The sequence below is a fragment of the Pseudonaja textilis genome, chromosome 11 (assembly GCF_049901715.1).
Source record: "Pseudonaja textilis isolate UNSWEBS1 chromosome 11, rPseTex1.2, whole genome shotgun sequence".
NCBI lineage: Eukaryota > Metazoa > Chordata > Lepidosauria > Squamata > Elapidae > Pseudonaja > Pseudonaja textilis.
In genome coordinates, this window is record NC_142000.1 from 344,224 (window position 1) to 366,983 (window position 22,760).

The following is a 22,760-nucleotide window of genomic DNA, read 5'->3' on the forward strand; positions in this document are numbered from 1 at the left end:
TTATTTCTATTTCAAATATAACAATACTATCTTATGTACCTTTGCAGAATCCCTTTTTCAATTAAATTTTCACCCATTATCTCTAAATAGGCCCTGTTTCTCCATATCTTGTTTCTGTCCTTTATAACTTCTTTTCCTTTCCTTCTTCCCTCTTTTCTTCTCCCTCCCCTTTTTACCCCCTTGTCTATCTACTTCTAACTTTCTCTTCTGTATTCCCCCTCTTCTGTTGCTTTCTAATAGTATACTTATTTTTCAAACTGTTCTTCATTTTCTTGGTTGTTTTTTCAAATGTTAAAGTTTTCATTCTCTTTCCCCCCTTTCCTTTTTTTCTCCCACATAAAATTACTTGTTCATTAAAGATGGCTTCTTCTTTGTCCCAATCTTCTTATTCTACAGGCATTTCTTGTTGTTTCTCATAGTTCCAGATCTCCATTTCTAAGAATTGAAATACGAAGCCAAAAGAACGCCTCCCTTCTTGTGCATGTTCTTTGTACTTTTTAAATTCCATTTTCAGTTCTTCTAAAAGTGGAGCCATCTTAAACACTTTTAAACAACCACCCGATTGATTTTAGTCATTCAAATGCAATAACCAAAAATCCAGAGATCACCAAATAATCCAAATACTCCCAAGCTGTTTCTTCATGTTTCTTTTTTCACTTTCTCTTCCTGAGGTTCTACTCTTTTGTTGCCAAGTTTCAGTTAAAATGTATCTTTTAGAAGTCTTGTTGAGGTTTTACTGTAAATTCCTTTTAATTCCAGGCAGTCTCCTCCCTTTTTTCCAGATCCTGCCCTTTTATTCTTTTTCTCTCCTTTCCTGCTTTTAAAAGGTTTTAAGTATCCAGAAATCTTTATTATCCCTTTGACATTTTATTTTCAGCTTAAATGCCTATTGATGTCAAAGTGGATTTTTTTTTTAATTTCTTATTTAAATCTCTTAGCTGTCAGTATAGGGAAAGGGAGAGAAGAAAAAAAACCAAATCCTTTCCCTTTTCTCTCTCATTCGCTGCTTCAAAGTCTTCTTTGGGAACAATGTTACTTTTTTTTAGTTTAAATTCCAGGGTACCTTAATTGTTGCTTTTGCAGTTTAACCCGGTCAACCAAAACTTTCTCTTCTTATCTTCCTCCTGCACATTCTTCTCCGGTCGAGTTCTTCTTTGTGGTGGCCATTTCTGACCCCCACTGCAAACGCCTTCGGGAAAGGGAGTAATGGCCAGCTGAGGAGGAGAGATGTGGCTCTCCTCAATCTTGCTGGCAGTCTCCCCCCTCTTCACCACCTCTACGGGGTGGCTTAGCTCCGAAACCAGCCGGCTCGGGGTGCTCCAGCGGCGAGCACGGACCGAAAACGCGCATGATCATGCTTTTGGTCTGTCCGTGAAGAGGCTCAAACCGGAAGTCCCACTGTGGAATTTTTATGGTCTCTTCATCTCCTGGCTGTCTCTCTCAGAGGCGATAGGTTCTGGCCATCTGGGTTTCATCCCTCCATTGTATCATGTGTAGGTTATACAAATTCGATATAAGATTAAATATATTCAGGTTACATCAAGAAGGATTTCTTTATCAGTCTCCCCTCCCCACCTTTTCTTCTTCCATTGAAGAAATGTCAGATACATGAACTGACAGTCCCTTTTAAAAAGTAGATTTTGGGAGTTGATTTTGAGTCCATCTTCAATCCAAAAAGGTGCAACTAGCTCATCTTTAATAACACCAGCCTATACCAGTACCCCACCTCTACCTTGTTGGCATCTGAGTGAAGTGGAGCTCTGTGCCTGTTATGTCTGCGCAGGTGCGGACACATAATAGCCCACCACGACTACCACGGGAAATACACTTTGAAGTGATTGGGTAACGGCATGGCAGGTACCTGCTATATAAGGGTTGCCCACCAGCCGTTACTGGTTGTTGAGTAAGCAGTTGTACTTACCGGAATAAACTTGAGTTGCGGATCCCTGGCTCTGAGACTTCATTCCGGCCGTATCTAACAGTGCCTGTTACTGATCCAGCCATGGCCCATCCATCTTGTTCATCAAGAGTCATTCTCGTCTCATCAGTCCCAAAAATCTTTGAAAAAATCTGTCTTCAGATATTTCTTGGAACAATCTTTCAATTTCAACTTATGTGTCTTGCTAAGTAGTGGTCAGATTTCAGCCTAACCCTAACCCTTAACCCTTACCTTGGCCATATTTCTGAGCACTGAACACCTTGTACTTCTGGGCACTCCAGGTAGGTTGCAGTTCTGAAATATGACTGCACTGGAAGATAATGGGTTCCTGGTAGGTTCATATTTGATTCTTCTCAAATCTTTGGCAGTTAAGGTATGTGGGGGTTTTTTTGTCAATAGTTTCTTGCAACCCTGTTGACTATTTGCAACAAAATGTTTTATGGTTCTGTGATCATGCCCCCAAATCTTAGCAATTTCAAGAGTGCTGCATCCCTCTGAAAGACTTTTTATATATTTTTTTATTTTTCAGAATCAGTTAAATCTCTTTTTGGGCCAATTTTGCCTGAGGAAAAGAAGCTGCCTGATAATTATGCACACTTTGATATAGGGTGTTGATCTCCTTAGGCCACACCTTCCCTCATTATACAATACACATCACCTGATCTGCTTACATCCACTAAGCATTTAAATTTATATAACTTGGAGGTGCAAAATATGCATACAAAGGCTGATACGATCAAAATACTCCCTTGTCTAATAATTGTGCACTCAGTGTATATCATCAGTACAAATGCATAAAATATATAATGTCTAAATAAGAATGTATATAAAACCCCAAATTTGCCCACGTAGCACCAAATCTTTCAATGTTGTCTGAAGCAATCTGATCTTTATAAGCTTTGGAAGGCCAGGAGGGGCATTTGCCCTTCAGCAAAGGGTCTCCGGGATTTCTCAGGCCAGAGGGTGATGATGAAAAGAAGCCTAGGTAATACTCTTACAGGATGGAGGCAATTCTGCAAAATAAATGGGTAGGGATTCAAGGATGCCCCATGATGGTGCTGGACCCAGTTGCTATGATGTGTATTGCCAGAGCCACCAGTAACAAATGTTGGCTAGGTCAGTTCTTCAGGCCATTTCTAATGCAATCCAGTGTCAGAACCCGTTTAGGTGGATACCTTTGAACTGTGGCTTTTCACACAGCTTAGAAGTAACTCAGAGGTACCACTGTTGGTTCTTGAACTGCCAAGTTCCTTCCCCCACTTATCTTTCTACCTTCTCTCTGTGCCAGGCAATCTTATCTAACCAAGGAGCTATTGATGCCCTCTTCCACCTGATGTGGCCCTCCACCGTGCTGGGTGCCTGTTTTGCCTTTCAACCCAGAGAAGGAATCCTTGAACCGGGGGGCCATCAGGCCATTCACATTTCTTTCAGCTCTACTGTCCTGGGCCCCTTCTCAGAAGAGTTCAAGTTCCATGTGAATGGATCTCCCCAGCCTGTGACCTTAGTGATTCGGTAAGTCCCAACATTTAGAACATCAGCTAGAGTCCTTGTTAAGGTTAACTAACTTTCACAGAGGCATTTGCACTGTCTGGTGAGGTCTGTTAGCCATGTGCGGATTCATCTCTTCTTTGTGATAAGAAAAAAATACACTTGAATGTAAAATGTTTCATGGAACTCACTCTGTTGGGCATCTGGCAGAATCAGTGGGTGTCTTCATTGCTGATCTCTGCTGCAGCAGCATGGTTTGCTCTCTTTGTATTTTAAAAATCTCTCCGTTTTTCACCTCAGGGGCTGCGTCATCGGACCCACTTTCCATTTCAGTGTCCCCTCTCTTGATTTTGGGGATGTCTCCTTCGGTAAGCCAGTCCTCTACATTCACTTTGTTTGGGGATTCCACCTTGGCCTATTAGCCCAATGTGCAGTGGTGGGATCCAAATTTCTTAACAACTAGTTCTGTGGGCGTGGCCTAATTTGTGGATGGGGCTTGGTGGCCGTGTGTCTGGGTAAGCTTGGCTTGGGTGGGCATGGCTTGATGGTCATGTGACTGGCTGGGCCTGGCCAGGGTGACTGGCAAACCAAACACAAGTGGTCCTCGCTTAATGGCGGGTTGCTTAGCAAGTGTTCTAATTTACAACTGACCTTCTCAGAGCTACTTGACCAGTTTTTGGAGTTTTGACAGCTATGCACACACATGAATGCATGCATGCATGCACACATTCCCTTTTAACCCTGCTATTCTATGATTCTGTAAGGATCTCCTGCTGGAGCAGGGGGTTGGACTAGAAGATGACCTCTGAGATCCCTTCCAGCTGTAGATTGCTGTGCTGTTTCAGAGTCTTCTAAAGCTAGAGTTTGTGTCCTTCCTTCCTCTCCTTTTTTTCTCCCTCCTCCCATGTATTTATCTATCCATATATCTTTTTCACTTTCTCCTCTCTCCCTCTCTTTCTTTCTTTTTCTTTCTTTGTTCCTTCCTCTCTCCCTTTCTTTGTCTATCCCTTTTCTTCCCTTTGCTTCCTTTCTATTTTTTCTTTCTTTCTCTTTCTTATCTCTCTCTCTCCCTCTCTCATTCCCTATTTTGCTTTTTCCCTCTCTTTTTCTCTGTCTTTCCCTCTCTTTCTCTCCCCCCCCCTTTCTGTCTGTCTCTCTATGGCTCTCTCCCCCCCATCTCTCTCTCTCTCTCTGCCCCTCTCTCACTTCCCCTCTCTCTCCCCCACTCTGTGTCTGTGTGTGTCTGTCTCACTCTCTCTCACTCTCTCAAAGTCGCAGCCGGGCCAAGCCAGCAAGCCTTCCTTGCCGCTCTTTTCTACTTCTTTCATTTCTTCTTTTTGGAATCCAGACTGGCTGAACAATGATCGCCACCCACGGTGGATGTGTCCCTTTGGGCGATCCTTCTCCTATCTTCCCCCCAACCCCCTCCTCTTCTCACAACCAGCAGCTGTGGCAGGGCTGAGAGGGTGCATACATGCGGGGAGACCCTCCTCAAGCAATCAGCCGCCTGTCCCACACCCAGTTTTTCTGTGCTTTGGCACTTGCTTGAGGAGCGTCTCCTCTCGTGTGTGCACCCTCCTGGCCCCACCATAGCCGCTGGTCACGAGAGGAGGAGGAGGATGGTTGCCCAAAGAGATGCTTCCACCGCGGCTGGTGATTGTTGTTCAGCCAGTCTGGATTCCAAAAAGAAGAAATGAAAGAAGTAGCAAAGAATGCCAAGAAAAGCCCAGCCGCGGCTTTGAGGGAGAGAGAGACACACATAGAGACACACACACAGACACACAGAGTGGGGGAGAGAGAGGGGAAGATAGGGACCTGACCGCTTCGCTATTCCCCACCATCACCCTTACCTTCTCAGGCCAGGCGAGGGAGGGGAGGTTGAGGGGCAGGGCCAGCTGCTTCAGGCAAGGTGAAGAGGCGGTGGCGTAGTACAGGTGAGTAGAAGCCTGGGAGTGGTGGCTCCCAGCTGGGCCGGCCCGAGGGGCTTTGAGGTCGGGTGGCCTGGAGTGGCTGAGATCCGAGTGAGCATTGCACTGCAGGTTCACCTGAATGGCCACTTCTTTGGTGTTGGCTTTACAGAGCTGCAGGGTGAGGCCTGGGCTGATGTGCGACAGCAGTGCCTTTAGCTGTGCTTGCTTACAAGTGTCCAAATAATCCAGCGAAGACACTGGAGGAGTCAGGTAGACCTCCCCCCTGCGCAGTCCTCCTCCTGCAGAAAATGGCCGTTCCCTGAGCTAAGAAGGCAAGGAGAGGCAGCTCGGCTCCCCCAATTCCTAGGACTACTCCGAATGGTCCCAATTAGGCACAGAGAGGGCAGCTCCTCCTGGCAATCCCCCTTTCCCTTGGTGCTCTGACTTCCCATGGCCCGCCGGCCTGAACACCAGGTCAGACCACTAGAAGGCCACTTCCCCGCTTCTCACAGAGAAGCTCTTGTGCTGGCCACTGCAGAACCCTCCACCCCCTTCCCCAACTTCTCCCTCAACTTTGAAATGATGACGTCTGTTGCTGACGCGGGTGCAACCGGTGGGCGTGGTGGGGCCAACCAGGGCAATTGTTCTGGGTCCAACAAAGGGGCTGTGGGCGGGAGAGGGAAGGGGTGGCAGGCAAAGGGGTCATGTGGGCAGCAAAGTGTCATGCAAGGGTTAGGGCCCAGTAGCTATGGTGAATCCGAGCTAAATTTCACTGTACCAGAGAACATGTGGAGAGACTCATGTACTCCTGCTGCTGGGAAAGCAAGAGAGTCTTTCCCGCACAGCGAAAAGTTTGCAAGTTTCCCTCCAATAGGGAAACAGGCAGCTCCAGGCAGCAGAGAAGCAGCCTAGTTGAATCCTGTTTCTCTCTGCTACCTGGAGCTGTGGTGGGAAAGACTCTCTTGCTTTCCCAGCAGCAGGAGTACATGAGCCTCTCCACATATCCTCCGGTACAGTGAAATTTAGCTTGCATCCACAGCAGTCTGCATCTCGCCCCCCGCCTGGATTCACCGCAGCTGCTGGGCCTTACCTGCTGTGGGGCTAGGGTGGTGGGTGGCAGTGGCAAAAGGCAAGTGCGGTAGGGGGGAAAGACGACTGGCAGTGGCAGGTAGGTGACTCGGCCCTGGAGCTTGCAGAACCTCACTCACCCAGGGAGATCAGCAGGGCACAGCGGAAGGCATGCAGCAATGGCTGGCCTGGCAGGTGGGCAAAAGCAGGCTGCAGGCGATGCTGCGCATGTGCGATAAGGACTGACTGGGCGTGGAGGGGAGGGGGAGGGCCAGCCAATGGTGCGATTTGCCGGTTCTCTGAACTGCACAGAATCATAACAACCGGTTCTATAGAACCATGCAGAATCGGTAGAATCCCACCCCTGCCGATATCCATCTAGTCCAAGGCTTGCTTTGCAGTCCCAATAAGTCCCCCAGAGGGGGACTCCAGGCTAGACAAGGCAAGAAGCTTGTTTCCTGCTGGTCATTTGCTACCTGCTGGTCAAAAGGAAAGTATGGTTCTTGGATGAGAAGCAAATGTTTTCAAGGAAAAAAGCAAGAAAGTTCAGCTTTTGAAAAGCACCTCTGGGACAACCATGACCTGTGACTGAGAACCTCCATAGACATGCCCAGATGTTCAGTATGTTCACTTGGGAGACGGGACAAAGGGACAAAGGGACAAAGGGGAGGGTGGGAAGTAAAGTCCAAGCAGCAGGGAGTGCAGTCAAGCCGTGGTGACTCCTTTGGAGGATGGGCAACTCTTTTAGGAGACTCCACAGAATTGGAGGCTCTGTTGTGAGGAAAGGCTCTCAGGAGCTGTAACTGGAAAAGAATTGTGGATGGAATTTTAATAGCTGAGGGAATCCTCAACTTGCAACTGTAGTCAAGCCTGGCAATTGCAGTCATAAGTCACAATGCTGGCAAAAGAGGTCATTGTCTGACTGACCTGACTTTACAATCTTTTTTACAGCAGTCACAAGTGAACTGCATTTGTAAAGTAAATGTGGTGGTCATTAAACAAACATGGTGGTTGTTAAGTGAACTCATGGTCTGCTGTGGGCTGGGTGATTCTAGAAGTGGGAAATAAATGCTTCTTTCTAGCAAAAGATTCCTCAATTGCCATCCCATGGCCTTCTGATGCTGCAGATGGCCCTGCAGTAAAAGGGGGCCGGTTGCTGAGCGCCCTAAATGCAGTCACTTTGGAATCACTATCAATAGCTTTGAGGGGTTGTCGTAATTTTGATCAGTTGCTAAACGATCGGTCAGAACTCAGGACTACCTATATTGTGAATGCATTTCCATATTTTGACCTTCTCTTCTTTTTTTAAAAAAAATATTTTTATTTTTTAAGACAAACATATACAGACAAAAACATTAAAAAACATAAAACCATCTTCCAATTATATACATACAGTGTTTCAGTTGGTTACAATTCTTTTGTGCTATCCTTTCATAGTCCTTACTCACAAGTTATATAGGTTCTCAAATTGTCAGTCTGGTTTATGCCTATATGTTTATCAGTTACTAGTCATTCATTTGACTAAACTATTATTCCATCATTTTATACGAGATATTCTAGATTTTATTATAAATTTATATTATACATTTATCCAATGGTTATATATTTTGTATTATATTCTATATCAATCTATTGATCTTCTATTACAAAACTTAGTCTATTTCATTACCATGTCTTTTTATCTAACCATTGATAAAATAAGTCCCATATCATAAAAAATTGTTTATCTTTTTGTTCTCTAATTTCAAATGTCAATTTTATTTCAGCACAGTCCATAATTTTCTTAATCACTTCCGCCTGCATAGGTATTTTTTCATTTTTCCAAATATCGCTGGTTTAAAGTTCTATGTGTTGTTTTATCATTTTTTCCAACCATGTGTGTCCAATATCTTTTTGTATCTGAACATGTCCACCACATATGGTAATATGAACCAGTACCTGATGACATTTCCAACATTTATCCGATTTGTTCTTAAATATTCTCGCAATTCTCATCGGGGGTAAATGTAAAACATCCTATCCAAATTTTCTTTATAAGCTGTTGAAATTGTCATTTTATAATTTTGAGATCACAATTTTTTCCATTTCTCTAAATCAGTAGTTCCCAAACTTTTTAAATCCACTGCCCCCTTGGTGCTACAAACTCATCCTTGGTGCCCCCCACCCAGAGGTGGGATTCAAATTTCTGTGGGCGTGGCCTAATTTGTGGGTGTGGCTTGCTGGTCATGTGACTGGGTGGGTGTGGCTTGCTGGTCATGTGACTGGGTGGGCATGGCCAGGTGACTGGCAAACCAAATACAAGTGGTCCTCACTTAATGGCCGGGTGTTTAGCAAGTGTTCTAATTTATGACTGGCCTCTCCAGAGCTACTTGACCTGTTTTTGGAGTTTTGACAGCTTTAGATCAGGGGTCTAAATCCCACCCCTGCCTGTTCGTGTGTGGGAGAGGGAGAGAGAGAGGTTGGATCAGATCTCTCTCTCTCTCTCTCTCCCACCAACGCCAGAAAGCCACTGTCATACAAAATTCATATTAGTGGTCTCCGGGATTTAAAATTATGAGTTTGGGGTCCCTGAGGTCCATCCTCCCAAACTGGCTTTGCTCTACTTTCCTGATGCGCCTGCAGGGCCGGTGCTTCAAACATGGATGGATGGAGAGAGAGAGAGAGAGAGAGAAAGGCAGGCAGGCAGGCAGGCAGGCAGACAGACAGACAGACAGACAGAGAGTTCTATATTGGTAGGTAGGTAGGCAGGCAGGCAGGAAGACAGACCTTTTGCATGGATGGATGGATGGATGGATAGGTAGGTAGGTAGGTAGATAGATCTATATTGGTAGATTAGGTAAGAAGGTAGACAGAAAGACAGACAGGTAGGTAGATAGGCAGGCAGGCAAACAGACAGAACTTTTGGATAGATGGATGGATGGACGGACAGACAGACAGACAGAATGCGACAACGGCAGCACTTTGGGAAAGTGGTGGCGGCGGCTTTTCCCAATGTGCTGTCGCATTCGAGGCACTGGTTCTGGTGTGATACAACAGTCAATGGGGTGAGCCTGCAGGGCCGGCGCCTCGAACGCCCCCCTGCCACCTCTTAGCATCCCCAAGGGGGTCAGCAGAGGGGTGCTAAGAGGCAGCAGGGGGGCATTCGAGGCACCGGCTGGCCCTGCAGGTATTGACGAGCACCCCTCTGGAGCCGGCACCTCCAACGCAGAAGCAGTGGCACATTACATGCCGCCGCAGCTGCATATGACACGCCACCCCCTGCTGCCTCTTAGCGCCCCTCTGCTGATCCCCTTGGGGACACTAAGAGGTGTCAGGGTTGCGTTCGAGGCACTGGCCCTGCAGATTCACCCATTGACTGTAGCACCGCTCCAGAGCCGGCGCCTTAATGGGTGAAACTGCAGGGCCGGCCGGCTTCTCGAACGCCCTCCTGCTGCCTCTCAGCACCCCTCTGCTGGCCCCCTTGGGGACGCTAAGAGATGGCAGGGGGCAGCGCATCGAATGTGGCTGTGGCGGGACATAACGTGCCACCACTTCTACATTGGAGGCGCCGGCTCCGGAGCATTACTACAGTCAATGGGTAAACCTGCAGGGCTGGCACCTCGAATGCCCCCCTTCCACCTCTTAGCGTCCCCAAGGGGGCTGGCAGCTGTGGCACCAGCTCCGGAGCGGTGCTAGTCAATGGGTGAATCTGCAGACCGGCTCCTCGAACGCCCCCTCGCCGCCTCTTAGCACCCCCCCTGCTGGCCCCCTTGGCTCTTAGCGTCCCCCTAAGGCATCCCACCACCCACTTTGGGAACCACTACTCTAAATCAATCCCATGTCCAAAATTTTTCCCCCAAGCAATCATCGTTTCTTTAACTTGTTCTTCCTCTAGTTTAAATTCTAATAAATGTCCATAGAGTTTTTAAATTATCTTTTCATCAGTACCCATCAAAATTTTATCTAAATCAGTCAACTTATCATAGAAACCTTTTTTTTATCTTTATCAAATCCAGATTGTATTTGTACATATGAAATCCAATTCATTTTTATACATTGTTCTTCCAACGCTTGGATAGATTTACGTTCACCCTTTTCATTCAATATCTAACTCTTTGTTCCTTTTTATATTTTATTGGATAAGAAAAAGCTTCCAAAGTAGATATCCATAATGGAATTTTTAAATAATATAGCTTTTTTATCTTCTCCCAGTTTAAGAACAATGAATATAGTGTCTTCTAAAATACCCCTGTGCTTTAGTTCCCTTATACCAGAGTAAAGCATGCCATCCCAACAGCAAGTCATGTCCTTCTAGGGTCAACAATCTACTGTTCCTTAATGTTATCCAGTCCTTTACCCACTTCAAGTTTGTCACCTGATAATATAATTCCCAATTGGGCAAAGCGAATCCTCCTCTTATTCTTCCATCTTGTAACAGTTTAAGTTTTATTCTTGCTTTCTTTCCCCGCCAAATGTATTTTAACAGTATTTTATTTAGATCTTCAAAAAACTCTTTCCTTAATCTGATTGGATTCTTTCGAAATAGTTCTGTTTGGCATTTTTAATTTTTTGTGCTAACTCTTTTTCTATTAATCCCATTTTATGTTATGTCCATTTTAATTTTGATGTCTTTTTTTGTGGAAATTTCTGTAACTCTTTTTCCAGTCTCTTATATTCATCTTCCAGTGTTTTAAAAGTTTTTTTCTGTTTTATATTTCTTTTTCTTGTATATTCTATTATCAAACCTCTTGTGTAGGCCTTCATCGTGTCCCAGAGATTCTGTAAAGATGAATCCTCTTTTTTATTTTCTTTAAAAAAGAAAACCAATTCTCTCTATTTTCTATTTAAAGTCTTTTTCCGTTAATATCGTATTATTTAAAGTCCATCTAGATCTCCTTTTTTGTCCTTTCCATATAACAGTCATTGGATTGTGATCTGCCCAAGTACTTGTTTCTATTTCGATTTCTTGTATGTTAGGAAGTAATTCTGTTGACATCCATATCATATCTGTTCTAGACCATGATGCATGTCTATTTGAATAAAAAGAACATTGCTTATTTTCCACATTTCTTTCTCTCCATGCATCTTTTAAGTTAATTTCCTCTACCATTTGGAAGAAGGATTTTGGCAATGTCTTTCTAATTTTCTTGGTTGTTTTCTGTGTTTTATAGTCCAATTTATCACTAATTATTCCATTAAAATCTCCCATTATACAAATATTAGCATAGTCCAGTTCAATTATTTTCATATGTAATTTCCTGTAGAATACTTGGTTATCATTTGGAGCATAGATTGCTATTAAAAGTGTTTTTACATTATTGTCCATTATCTCCACCATCAAAATCCTTCCATCATCATCTGTATAAATTTGTTCCACAGGACTTGTATCTCTAATGTATAAGACCACACCTCTTTTTTTACATTGTGTCAATGATGTGAATAATTTCCCTAATTTTTGTTGCTTCAATATCTATTCATATTGTTTTTTAAAACGTACTTCTTGTAGGCAGATTATGTCAAACTTTAATTTCTCTAATTTATGGAATATTTTCTTTTGGTGGCTAAATTAAGTCCATTTATATTAATCGTAATCAATTTTCTCTCATCCATTTTAGACTTTATAAGAAGGATTTGTTGCTCTAGTAGATCTTGGTTCTCGTTGCTCTCTGGGTACACCACCTACTGCTCCTTCTTTTTCAATTGCTGTTATACACTCCTCTTGAAATTCGATTAGCGACTCTTCTTTTCTTGTATCTTCCTCCTTTCCTCTAAAATATTCTAGATAGAATAGCTCAGCTTCTTCAACTGTGTCAATTCTGTGTCTTTGTTCCTGCAAGGTGAACATGAGATCTTCTGGTATTAACCATCTGTAATTTACTCCTCTCTTAAGTAACTCTTTAGTCAGAAATAAGTATTCTCTTCTCATCTCTCTCACTTTTCTCGGTACTTGTTTCAGTACCGCAATTTCTTTGTCTTTATACTTTAGCATTTTCTCTCACCACCTGCAGTATCTGTGTTTTAATAGTTTTCTTTGTAAATCTAATGTGCACTTCTCTTGGTAGTTGCATATCTCATTGCATATCTTGTATAGACACAGAACACTTCATTCCATCCATCATCTTCTCTTTGGTTATCTCTAATGCTTCTGCCAGGATTTCTGTCATTATTTCAGCAAGGTTTTCACTCTTTTCTTCTATGTTTTGGAATCTCAAAATTTGGACCTGTCTATTTCCCATCCCAAAGATCTGCTCCTGTCTCAACTTAACTCAATCGAGTATCAATATCTCCATTTTTTAAATCTCTTTGTACATCTTGTTCTTCAATTTTCTTGAATCTGTCCTCATATTTCATCATCATCTGTTGGATATTCTCAACTTTCTCATCTGTCTTCTGTTCTTTGCTCTATATTCTCTGTTCTCTTTTCAATGTTGTCTGTTTTTGCTTGTATATTTTAGATTCTTTGCATAATCATCTGCAGTGTCACTTCCTTCTCCTTCTCCTGTTGTAACATCATCTGTATTGATCGTTGTCCTCCAGATGGTGACGAGGAAGATGTTGGTATTGAAGAAGCTGAGGCTCCTATTTTTCTATTCATCTTGTAATAATTGATGAAAAAAGAAAGAATAAGAGGGCAGACAACTGCCACCCCAATAAAAAATAAAAAGAGAAAAAATAAAAAAGGAAAAATTTTCAGGCACTTGTATACCTTAATGCAATTGGTTCCAGTTATAAAAAAAGAAGAAAAATGTAAAAGGAAGAGAGGGTGAAAAAATAAAAAAAAGAAATTTTAAAAAATAGAAGTCTGTGTTCATCTTAATAAAAAAGATACAGCAAAAAAAAAGGAAAGGGAGAAAAATATATTCTACTTCCTGGATGAAAAGGCTAAGATTCCAACATAAAAATCCAGTTGGAAGGGAAGTAAAAAAAAGGATGAAAGACAATTCTGACTGGAAGCAAACCACTGCCACTTAAATGTCCAAGGCTCTTTGGTAAATCAAATCAGAATTTCCAGTTCTGTTTTCAAGGTCACTTCAGTCTTCTTTCAACTTCAACTCCAGACACTGGCTATCAATAGTTTCACAGAAGAGCAAATGTATAAACTATCTGCCATGCTCAGAAAAAAGCTCCTTGAATGTAACTCCAATGTATAAACAAGTAGAAAAGAAAACAATGTATCCAAGCCTCTAAATGGCAGTGTTACTTATTTCTCTTCACTTTCACTTCCCCTCGTATATCCAAAGCCAGAAATAGATAAAAAAAGTAAAGTCTTTAGAAAGAAAATGAAAAAGGTAAACCTCAAGTGAAAAAGCTAAAAAAAAAAGAAGAGTCCTAATCAAAAGAGACTTTCAAAGAGATTATTTAAAAAGTAAAAAATTAGAGGAAAAGACCAGTCCAGTTTAAAATTGTGAAGCTTTAACCAAATTCCAATAAAAAGGGGAAAAACCCTTCAGTTTAAATTTAGCTTAATCTTGCTGCTTAACCTCTTTTGTCCTCACTTTTAATTTCACTTTAAGTCTTTTAGGGTGTTCTCTCCAAAAAATAATAAGTAGAAATTAATCTCACCAAACTGATACACTTTCTTTCCCGATCTCTTCCGTTCCAGAGCTATGCCAGCTTCAGCAGCTTAAATGGCTGCCTCTCCGCCGCTGTCAAAAAGGGCTTCTCCTGGATCTACCAGGGACTTTGCATACAGTATCCCTGGGATTGACAGGATGTGCTCTTCTCTGTCACCGTCTCTACAGGACGGTTTAGGTCCAATGGGACCATCCAACAGCAGAGATATCGGCGGCGATCTTGGAGCCTCAAGATTGCATGCCGTACTGTCGTGACTCCAGCTCCGCCCTTCTGTGACCTTCCCTTCTGAAGCTGTGAAACAAGGGATTTCAGTGATTTTTTTCAGGGTTGAGAATGGGATAAAGTTTGAAGTTTATGCAAGAAGCTCTCTTGATGAAAGGAAGGCAGTGCTGCTGCTACTGCTACTGCTGCTGCTATGGCTTCTCTGATCTCACAGTTCTGTCCATTTTTTTGCAAAAATGTCAGTCCCAACTTAATTTTAGTACCTATTGATACTTTCTGGGAAGATCTTTATGTTATGTCACACCTTTACAAAGGAGGTGAAAAGTCCAAACTTCCACTGAATACAAACAGGCAAGCAAATCCAGCAATTAATAGAGTTAACTCCTTTGAGCCGATAATGTTCTTGGCAGTCTCACACACGCTGCCTGCCAAGTCCGACCAGATAAGAGCAACATAAATCACGAAGGCTTTCAGGAAACAGACTGCACCAAAGCTCCACAGAAAAACTCACGCTTTGTCCCAAACAAACTTCCCAGAGCGAACAAACCCACTTTTATTTCCCGTGGAGCGTGTCAGTCTCTCAGTTCAGACTCTGATTTGTCCCTTCTTTCTGCGTTGCAGCTCGCACTTTTGCCTATGATGCTGCCTCGCATCAATCCAGCATTCCTCAACTTGATCCTCAGTCAGAGACTCTGATACGCCTTCCTGGTTATCTGCCGACACCTGAAGCACAATCAGGGAGGAAGGCATTGCCGAAGAGGAAGGTCCTGAGGAGGAAGGCAGTTCCAAATCCTCCTCTTCCTCATTGTCCGAGTCTTCGTCCTCTAATAAAGCAGGCTCAAACTTCAGAGCCACAACATCTTTATAGCATGAAATTCATTACAAGTGTAGCTTAATGTGGCTTAAAATAGCCATAGTTCAGAGAAGGAAGCCCTGGAAAGCTATAGTATCTGACAGGGTTGGTTTGAATGCCACTATTGGGCTCAGGAAAGCAGATATTCCTCCTACATTCTCTTTGGTCTTCCTGGCACTGCTTGATGGACCACTTTTGCAAGATTAATGGGGTGGGGGAGGAGGAGGAGGAGGAGGAACAATGATGACAACAATAACAGCAATAATAGTCTGGAAGTCAGCTGCTTGTGGCAGTGCTGCCAACAAAGAAAGTGGCAGAAAAGGCAGAGTGATAGACCAGGGCATCCTGATTATGGGATCTGAATGCCAAGGGTGTCCTAAGGTTGTGGAGGGCTCTGTTATAAGCCCCACTCTGCATCCTGGATTGGGTTGAGAGGGTGACCATAGCAGCAGAGGCTCACTAGAAATCCCAGGTGTTTCACTGGTGGGGCCTGGAGACCATGGGGGTGCATTTGTTCACTTTTGGTTGCAGAGTTTTGATGCAATATGGCAGTGATGGTCGGGAGGTGTGGGTGGGGGTCATTATTGGTATTATTGGGCAGAGCTATAGATAGAGTAGGAATCTGAGAGCAGACTGTATGCAGACTTGCCAGGAATTCTGAGTGTGCCTCCAATACCCTATGGTTATTAAACTTTCAACTCTTCTTCGGTCAGGAAGTGCTTCTATGAAGAAAATGACTAGCCCAAAGACACCCAATAAGCTTCCTTGGCCTAGGATGAACTTACAAAACACCACACTTCACTGCCTCTCATTTCCTTGGTTCCATCTGTTGTCATTCTTGAGCTTTTCCTCCTAAAAGCTGCCCTTTATCCCACTACCCTAAAGAGTACAAGCTAGCAAGACCTAAAGTTGACTTTGTGTAAAGTGGGAGGGTTTGCTTTGGTGGCCTTGTCCTTTTCAGAACCCTAATTCAGCTTACTTACAACCTCCATTCTTGCTTCCAGGTTTTCCTCAAACCCTGTCCTGCTGCCTCAGCAACACTTCACTGGTGCCCATGACTTTCAGCCTGCATGTCCCAGGAGATGGTAATGGAGATCCAAGTATTAGGAGTCAGGATCAAGCCTCTGACATCTCAAGGCCAATGTGGAGAAAGGCATGGTTTGCATCTGCAAAGCCCAAGGAATTTACCATCTCTCCTAGCTATGGTACCATTCGCCCCCAAGGATTTCTGGATATTGAGGTACAAAGTCACTGAAGCCTTGAAACTGAAATTTGAAGTACAACTAGTTGTTTGTAGAACTTAATTGTGAGATTAAAATGCAATGGAAAGACTTCCTGAAATCAATCAATGGCCCTTGAAAATGCTGAATACTTAGTGAGTTGTTAATTATTTACCTTGCTCTTGAAAGATCCCTAGTCTTGGATGAAGCAAGCAGCAAATATAACATTTCTTCTCCAGGTAAACTACGGGTAGTTCTCAACCTAAGACCATTTGCTTACTGTGTGCTCAAAATAACTATGGTACTTAAATACGGGTAGGCCTCGACTTAAAATAGTTCATTTAGTGATCATTTAAAGTTACAACAGTACTGAAAAAGTGACTTATAACCATTTTTCACATGATCATTACTGTATCCCCATGGTCACATGATCAAAATTCATATGCTTGGCAACTTATTCATATTTAGTTTTCCACTCATTTCCTTCTTTCATCCTCACTTGGTAGTATGCCTGTTGGAGATTGAGTTTAGTAAACCCTTTTCCTTTTGCCAGATGCCCCAGCATATCTTTCATGAAGGGTAAAGGGTAGTTATTGTGTATGCACATGGTATTAATTTCTTTAAAATCAATGCAGAGCCTCATTCCCCCGCCCCCTTTCTTTTCCTTAAATAATACGGGGGTTATCCATCTATCTTGGATTTTGCTGGCTGTATAAACCCTCTGGCCAGGTTGTTATCAATGTCCTCCCTTGGTTCCCTCAATTCTCTGGGTGTCATGGAATACATTTTGGGTTTAGGTAACTGCCCCTTCCACAAACTCTATCGAACAGTCTGAGGGCCGGGGGTGGGGTGGGGGAGTACATTGCATTCTTCTTTGTTAAAAACATGCTAAGTCTCTGTATTCCCAAGAATCAAAGGGATTCCAGGGGGTTGTTCTGATAACACATCTGTTGCCTCATTCTGATTGTCTGAGGTTTGCGGTCTGTTAGCCTCTTCATCGGGTGGAATTGCAGGTGGTTCAGGGCCAAGCGCTAATTTGAGTTTCCAATAGCCACTTTTCCAAATGATCGTAGGACACCATTTGTCTAGCCAGGTGGGACCCAAGATGGCTGATTCAGTCATTTTCAGTACTACTATAAAGTGAATCAGCTCCCAGTGCCTACCTATCTCTACCATTAGCTGTTCAGTGACAAGCATGGCTGGGTGGCCTCCTATTAGTGACCCATCCACTTGTTTGAATCGGATGGGGCTTTTTAGGGATTTCGTGTTTATCCCCAATTTTTCTACCATGGCAGGACTGATGAGACAACGGGTGTAGCCGCATCTATGATGGTCTCTGTGTCCACATGGGTCCCTGTTCTGGGCACTGTTAATCTCACTTTTAACAGAAAAGGACGGATAACTTCACTTACCATTGGGTCATCTTCCTCACTGTCTGCACTTTGTATTATTGGCGCATTGAGGACCAGAGTTCCTTCCTATCCTGTGGCACCAGAGAGGGGGACCTCCACGGCCTGGCAGATGAATTTTCCTTTTTCGACCGGCCTTCTGGGAGTCTTCTTCAGCTAGGCTGGGGTGGGTGCTCTCACTTGGGGCACAGGAGCTGGCACCAAATACTCAGAAGCTCAATGACCCTGTTGGCCACTCTTGTATTTGATATGGGGTAGTGCGGCGACCAAGTTGTCTTTGCGCTGTTTTTCTGGCCTGATGCGCCAATGTGGTCTTATTTCATTGTCTATGGCAATGGCCACCCGGTACCACTCAAGGATTCGATCTCCCAGTGCTCTGCATAGGCATACTTTTAGCAATTCCTCGTCCAGGCACTCTTTGAAATAATGCACCAGCATCTGTTTCGGCCAATTTCTCAATCTCCTGGCCAGGCAGCGGAATTCTTGGATGATTTCTTTTGCTGGCTGACCTTTTTGCTTCATCATTTTTATCTCTGCCTCTGCTTCTTGGGCTTGGGAGGAATCCTCGAATCAGACTGATAGCTCTTGCAGGAAGTCATCTACATTATCCAACTCTGGGGCCCTTTGTCATGAATGAATGAATGAATTCTTTATTGGTCAAGTGTGATTAGACACACAAGGAATTTGTGTTGGTGCATATGCTCTCAGTATACTTAAAAAAAGGAAAGATAAATTCGTCAAGAATCATAAGGTACAACACTTAATGATAGTCATAGGGTACAAATAAGCAATCAATTCATACTAGGAAACAGTCAATATAAATCGTAAGGATACAGTCAGCGTTCCAGAAAAATCCAACTCCAATTAAAAACTCTGAGACAGGCATTTTCTCAAAATTTCCTGTTATTAGAGTAGTTATATTGGCACATCTGGGAAAACCCGAATCTGAACGTTCTGGGTTTTCCTCCGATAAGTAAACAATTACAAATCCATCCCCTCCACCCCTCATTCCATCACATCCCCCAATCAACATCCGTTCCAACTTGAGACATTCTGTTAAATGGGTGCGGATGAGAAGGAGCAGGACTCAGGAATGCAAGAAACTCTTTATTTACAAGCCAGAATCAAAAAGTGAACAAACATGGTCAGCACCGGCTTTTTATACCCGGTGCTGTCCAACACTTCAACCACTGATGGGACTCAATCTTCCTGCCAGAGGCTGAACCAATGTCAGACTCCACTCTGCATATAATGTAAATTCATGTAAATGTTGTGCAATGCATATTTAACACATTCCCTCTACTACTCCTCAGCCAAGTGCAGGAATAACATGGCCCTGACTTTAAAGAAGAATGCTATTATGTCTAACCACATACACTCCATGAAATCTCTCCTCCCATCTTCCCATGCTCAAGAATGTGGCAGCATGGAAGCTTCTGGTGCTAATATGACTTTCTAATATGACAAAGCTGACAGGCGCCCTCCCCCGAAGAAAAAAAAATCACGTCCTGAAAAATACAATAAACAAAACACAACAAGGGGTTAATGGGTATATTTTTCTGCCTGTTTTTTATATTCTTCAGCTGCTCCCATTAGAGCAGGGGTGTCCAACCTTTCACCTTCCCTGGGCCACATTAGAAGATGAAAATTTGGTTTGGGCCGCACATAAAATAAAATAACAGTAACAATACCTGATCATCCAAAAAAACCATAGAAAACATAGTTAACATATTAAATTTATTTGGAAATGAAGTTAGTGAGATGTTTTTATTATTAATTATTTATTAAAAATTATTTATTTTTTATCACAGTTTTTTTATCACGGTTTTTTTATCATGGTTTATTTTCCGGCCAAATTTTGCGGGGTGGGGGGAGAAAGCTCGCCCGCCTCGCGCCTACCTCTCCTGCAAATGGCCCGGCTGGATGAGGCAGGACTGGAAGGCAGAAGCAGCAGCAGCGGCGGGGGCAGAAGCAGCGGCGGGGGCAGTGGCGGCGGGGGCAGAAGCAGCAGTGGTGGCGGGGGCAGAAGTGGAGGCGGCAGGGGCAGAAGCGGCAGCGATGGCAGGGGCAGAAGTGGCAGCGGGGGCAGAAGCGGCGGGGGCAGAAGCGGCGGCGATGGCGGTGGTGGCAACAGCAGGAGGTGGCGCTCTGACGGCGCCTGCTTTTTCTGTTGCTGCTTGGCCTGGCGCTCGCCTCGCCCTGCCTCGCGCCTGCTTCTCCTCCTCCTCCTCACTGGCTCTGGCACAAAGGTTGGGGTGGGCACTGGGCCGCATTACAAGGTGACCTGGGCCGCATGCGGCCCTTGGGCCACAGGTTGGACAAGGCTGCATTAGAGCTTTTTTTGTATTTTCCCAACCTTTCTTTAATGATTCCATCCAATCCATTAAGGACATGGATGTTGGGGGTTCTCTAGGTAACTTGGGCATAGGGACAAAATCCATGTCGGTAGTAATTTGGAAAGGAGTCAAGTCAGTGCTACTGTGTACTGCATTATTATAAGCCACTTCTGCAAACAGCAATAGATCTGCCTAGTTTTCTTGCTTATAATTTCCTTAACATCTAATACAGGCTTGTCCAACCTGCAGCCCAAGGGCCGCATGTGGCCCAGGTCACCTTGTAATGCGGCCCAGTGCCCACCCCAACCTTTGTGCCAGAGCCAGTGAGGAGGAGGAGGAGAAGCAGGCGCGAGGCTGGGCGAGGCGAGCGCCAGGCCAAGGAGCAACAGAAAAAGCAGGTGCTGTCAGAGCGCCACCTCCTGCTGTTGCCACCACCGCCATCGCCGCCGCTTCTGCCCCCGCCGCTTCTGCCCCCGCTGCCACTTCTGCCCCTGCCGTCGCTGCCGCTTCTGCCCCCGCCGCCTCCGCTTCTGCCCCCGCCACCACTGCTGCTTCTGCCCCCGCCACTGCTGCTGCTTCTGCCTTCCAGTCCTGCCTCATCCAGCCGGGCCATTTGCAGGAGGAGAGGTAGGCGCGAGGCGGGCGAGCTTTCCCCGCAAAATTTGGCCGGAAAATAAACCATGATAAAAAACCGTGATAAAAATAAATAATTTTTAATAAATAATTAATAATAAAAACATCTCACTAACTTCATTTCCAAATAAATTTAATATGTTAACTATGTTTTCTATGGTTTTTTGGATGATCAGGTATTGTTACTGTTATTTTATTTTATGTGCGGCCCAAACCAAATTTTCATCTTCTAATGTGGCCCAGGGAAGGTGAAAGGTTGGACACCCCTGATCTAATATATTGTTCCACCATGACGTTCACACGTTCAGATGCTCTATTACAAGAAGGATGGAAAACTGAGGTAGTTTAGCAGTAAATTGAATGCCTCAATCTGAGATCACTCGACAAGGCACTCCATGAAGTCAATAAATATGCTTCACAAACAGTTTTGCTAGTTTTTTGGCAGAAGGTAATCCATTACATGCTGTGAAATGGGCTTGCTTGGAGAACAAGTTGATGACAGTCCATGAGAGTCATGACTGCGCTTTAGTACCATCAATCTCAGGGTACTGGGAACATAAATCTTGTTTCCTTTCCAAGCCAGTCCTTCACTCATTGTCAAATCAGTTTGATTCTCGGCAAACCATGGATCGTTTAAAAGTACTGCTTTCAAATCAGCTGTTGGTTTATTCTCAGGGAGTTCAGAATGGTGTTTGGCTTGGGCTCTGGTGATTGCTTGGGTGGCAGGTTGGGCTTCTGAAATCATGGCGTGCACTATTTCCTCTTGGCGACTGTCAATTTGGAGTTTTCTAGACATTGGCCAATAAATCCCCCCCTCCCCGGAATATATTTCAGTTTAAAATTGAATCTCTTAAAGCAGTGGTCCCCAACCTTTTTTGTACCAGGGACCAGTTTCACGCAGAAACACTTTTTCAAGGACCGGGGGTGGGGGGGAGACACTTTTTCAAGGAGGGGGGGAGGGGGAGGAGTCCGAGTTTGGTGGTTTGCTTGCAGACGTTTCATTACCTGACTAGATAATATCTGATGTTGTTACCTAGTCGGGTAATAAAACGTCTACCAGCAAACCACCAAGTTCAGGGAGCACCAATGCCTCCTCATTGCAACCCTGAGCGACAGATATTCTCTTCTATTGGGACATTTAAAACGGAGGGTTTCAGCTGCAGATTCAGGAACTGCACCGGGCTGAGGAGCACCTTCAAAACTGAGCGCTGGGCGGCAGCGGCCCGTGGCTGTCTCTGCGGCTCAAGTCCCTGCAGGATGGCTGAGAAGCCCCGCCTCTCAGCCCTGCCTCCCTCAGCCTTATCCCTCAGGTGTCTGCCTCGTTCCTCTCTCAGTCACTCTCTCGCTCCTCCACCAGCCCAGGAAGAAACTGCTTCAAAGAAGCTGGCAGGGTGGCTTTTCCTGTCGGCGCAGCTCCTCCAAAGCGCCCGTTGACCCCCACCCCGCCGCCCGTGGTTTAATCCAGTGCTCCGTTCTGCCTGCCTGCCTGCCTTCGTTTCTGGTTGTTTTGGAGCAGCTTTGGCTAAGTAAAAGAGGCGAATAGTTATTATTCTCAGCCAAAGCTGCTCCGAAACAACCAGAAACGAAGGCAGGCAGGCAGGCAGGCAGAACGGAGCACTGGATTGAACCGCGGGCGGCGGGGTGGGGGTGAACAGGCACTTCGGAGGAGCTGTGCCGACAGGAAAAGCCACCCTGCCGGCTTCTTTGAAGCAGTTTCTTCCTGGATTGGTGGAGGAGCGAGAGAGCGACTGAGAGAGGAACGAGGCGGGAGGAAACCGGAGCCGCTGAGCCGGAGAGCAGGACGGGCTTTGGTTGCTTCCTCCCTCCCCTTCTTTCATTTGTGTCCTTGATCCCTGATCCCAGCAGCATTCACCGAAGGCGAAGAAAGCCGCCATTTTTATTTTATTTTTATTTTCTTTGCGGCCCGGTACCAAATGATCCACAGACCGGTACAGGTCTGCGGCCCGGTGGTTGGGGACCCCTGTCTTAAAGTATTGAGCCCAGTGAACTTGTTTGGGGGAGTTTTCGAGGAGTTTTTAGAGCCTCGAGGTTTTTGTGATCAGTCCACACCTCGAATGGCTCCTTAGTGCCTTCCAAAAAATGCCTCTAGGACAAGAGGGTCCATTAC

The 22,760-nt window shown here is 44.6% G+C and overlaps 1 protein-coding gene across 4 annotated transcripts in view; it reads left to right on the plus strand.

Moving 5' to 3' along the window:
• Positions 1 to 22,760, plus strand: part of HYDIN (HYDIN axonemal central pair apparatus protein) — a 343,587-nt gene that overhangs the window by 84,457 nt on the left and 236,370 nt on the right. For all 4 annotated transcript variants that reach the window (XM_087940240.1, XM_087940242.1, XM_087940241.1 and 1 more), the window contains exons 12-14: positions 3,228 to 3,451; positions 3,728 to 3,795; positions 16,039 to 16,274. In XM_087940240.1, the coding sequence (XP_087796366.1) occupies positions 3,228 to 3,451; positions 3,728 to 3,795; positions 16,039 to 16,274 (528 nt within the window). The remainder of the gene's footprint in view (positions 1 to 3,227; positions 3,452 to 3,727; positions 3,796 to 16,038; positions 16,275 to 22,760) is intronic.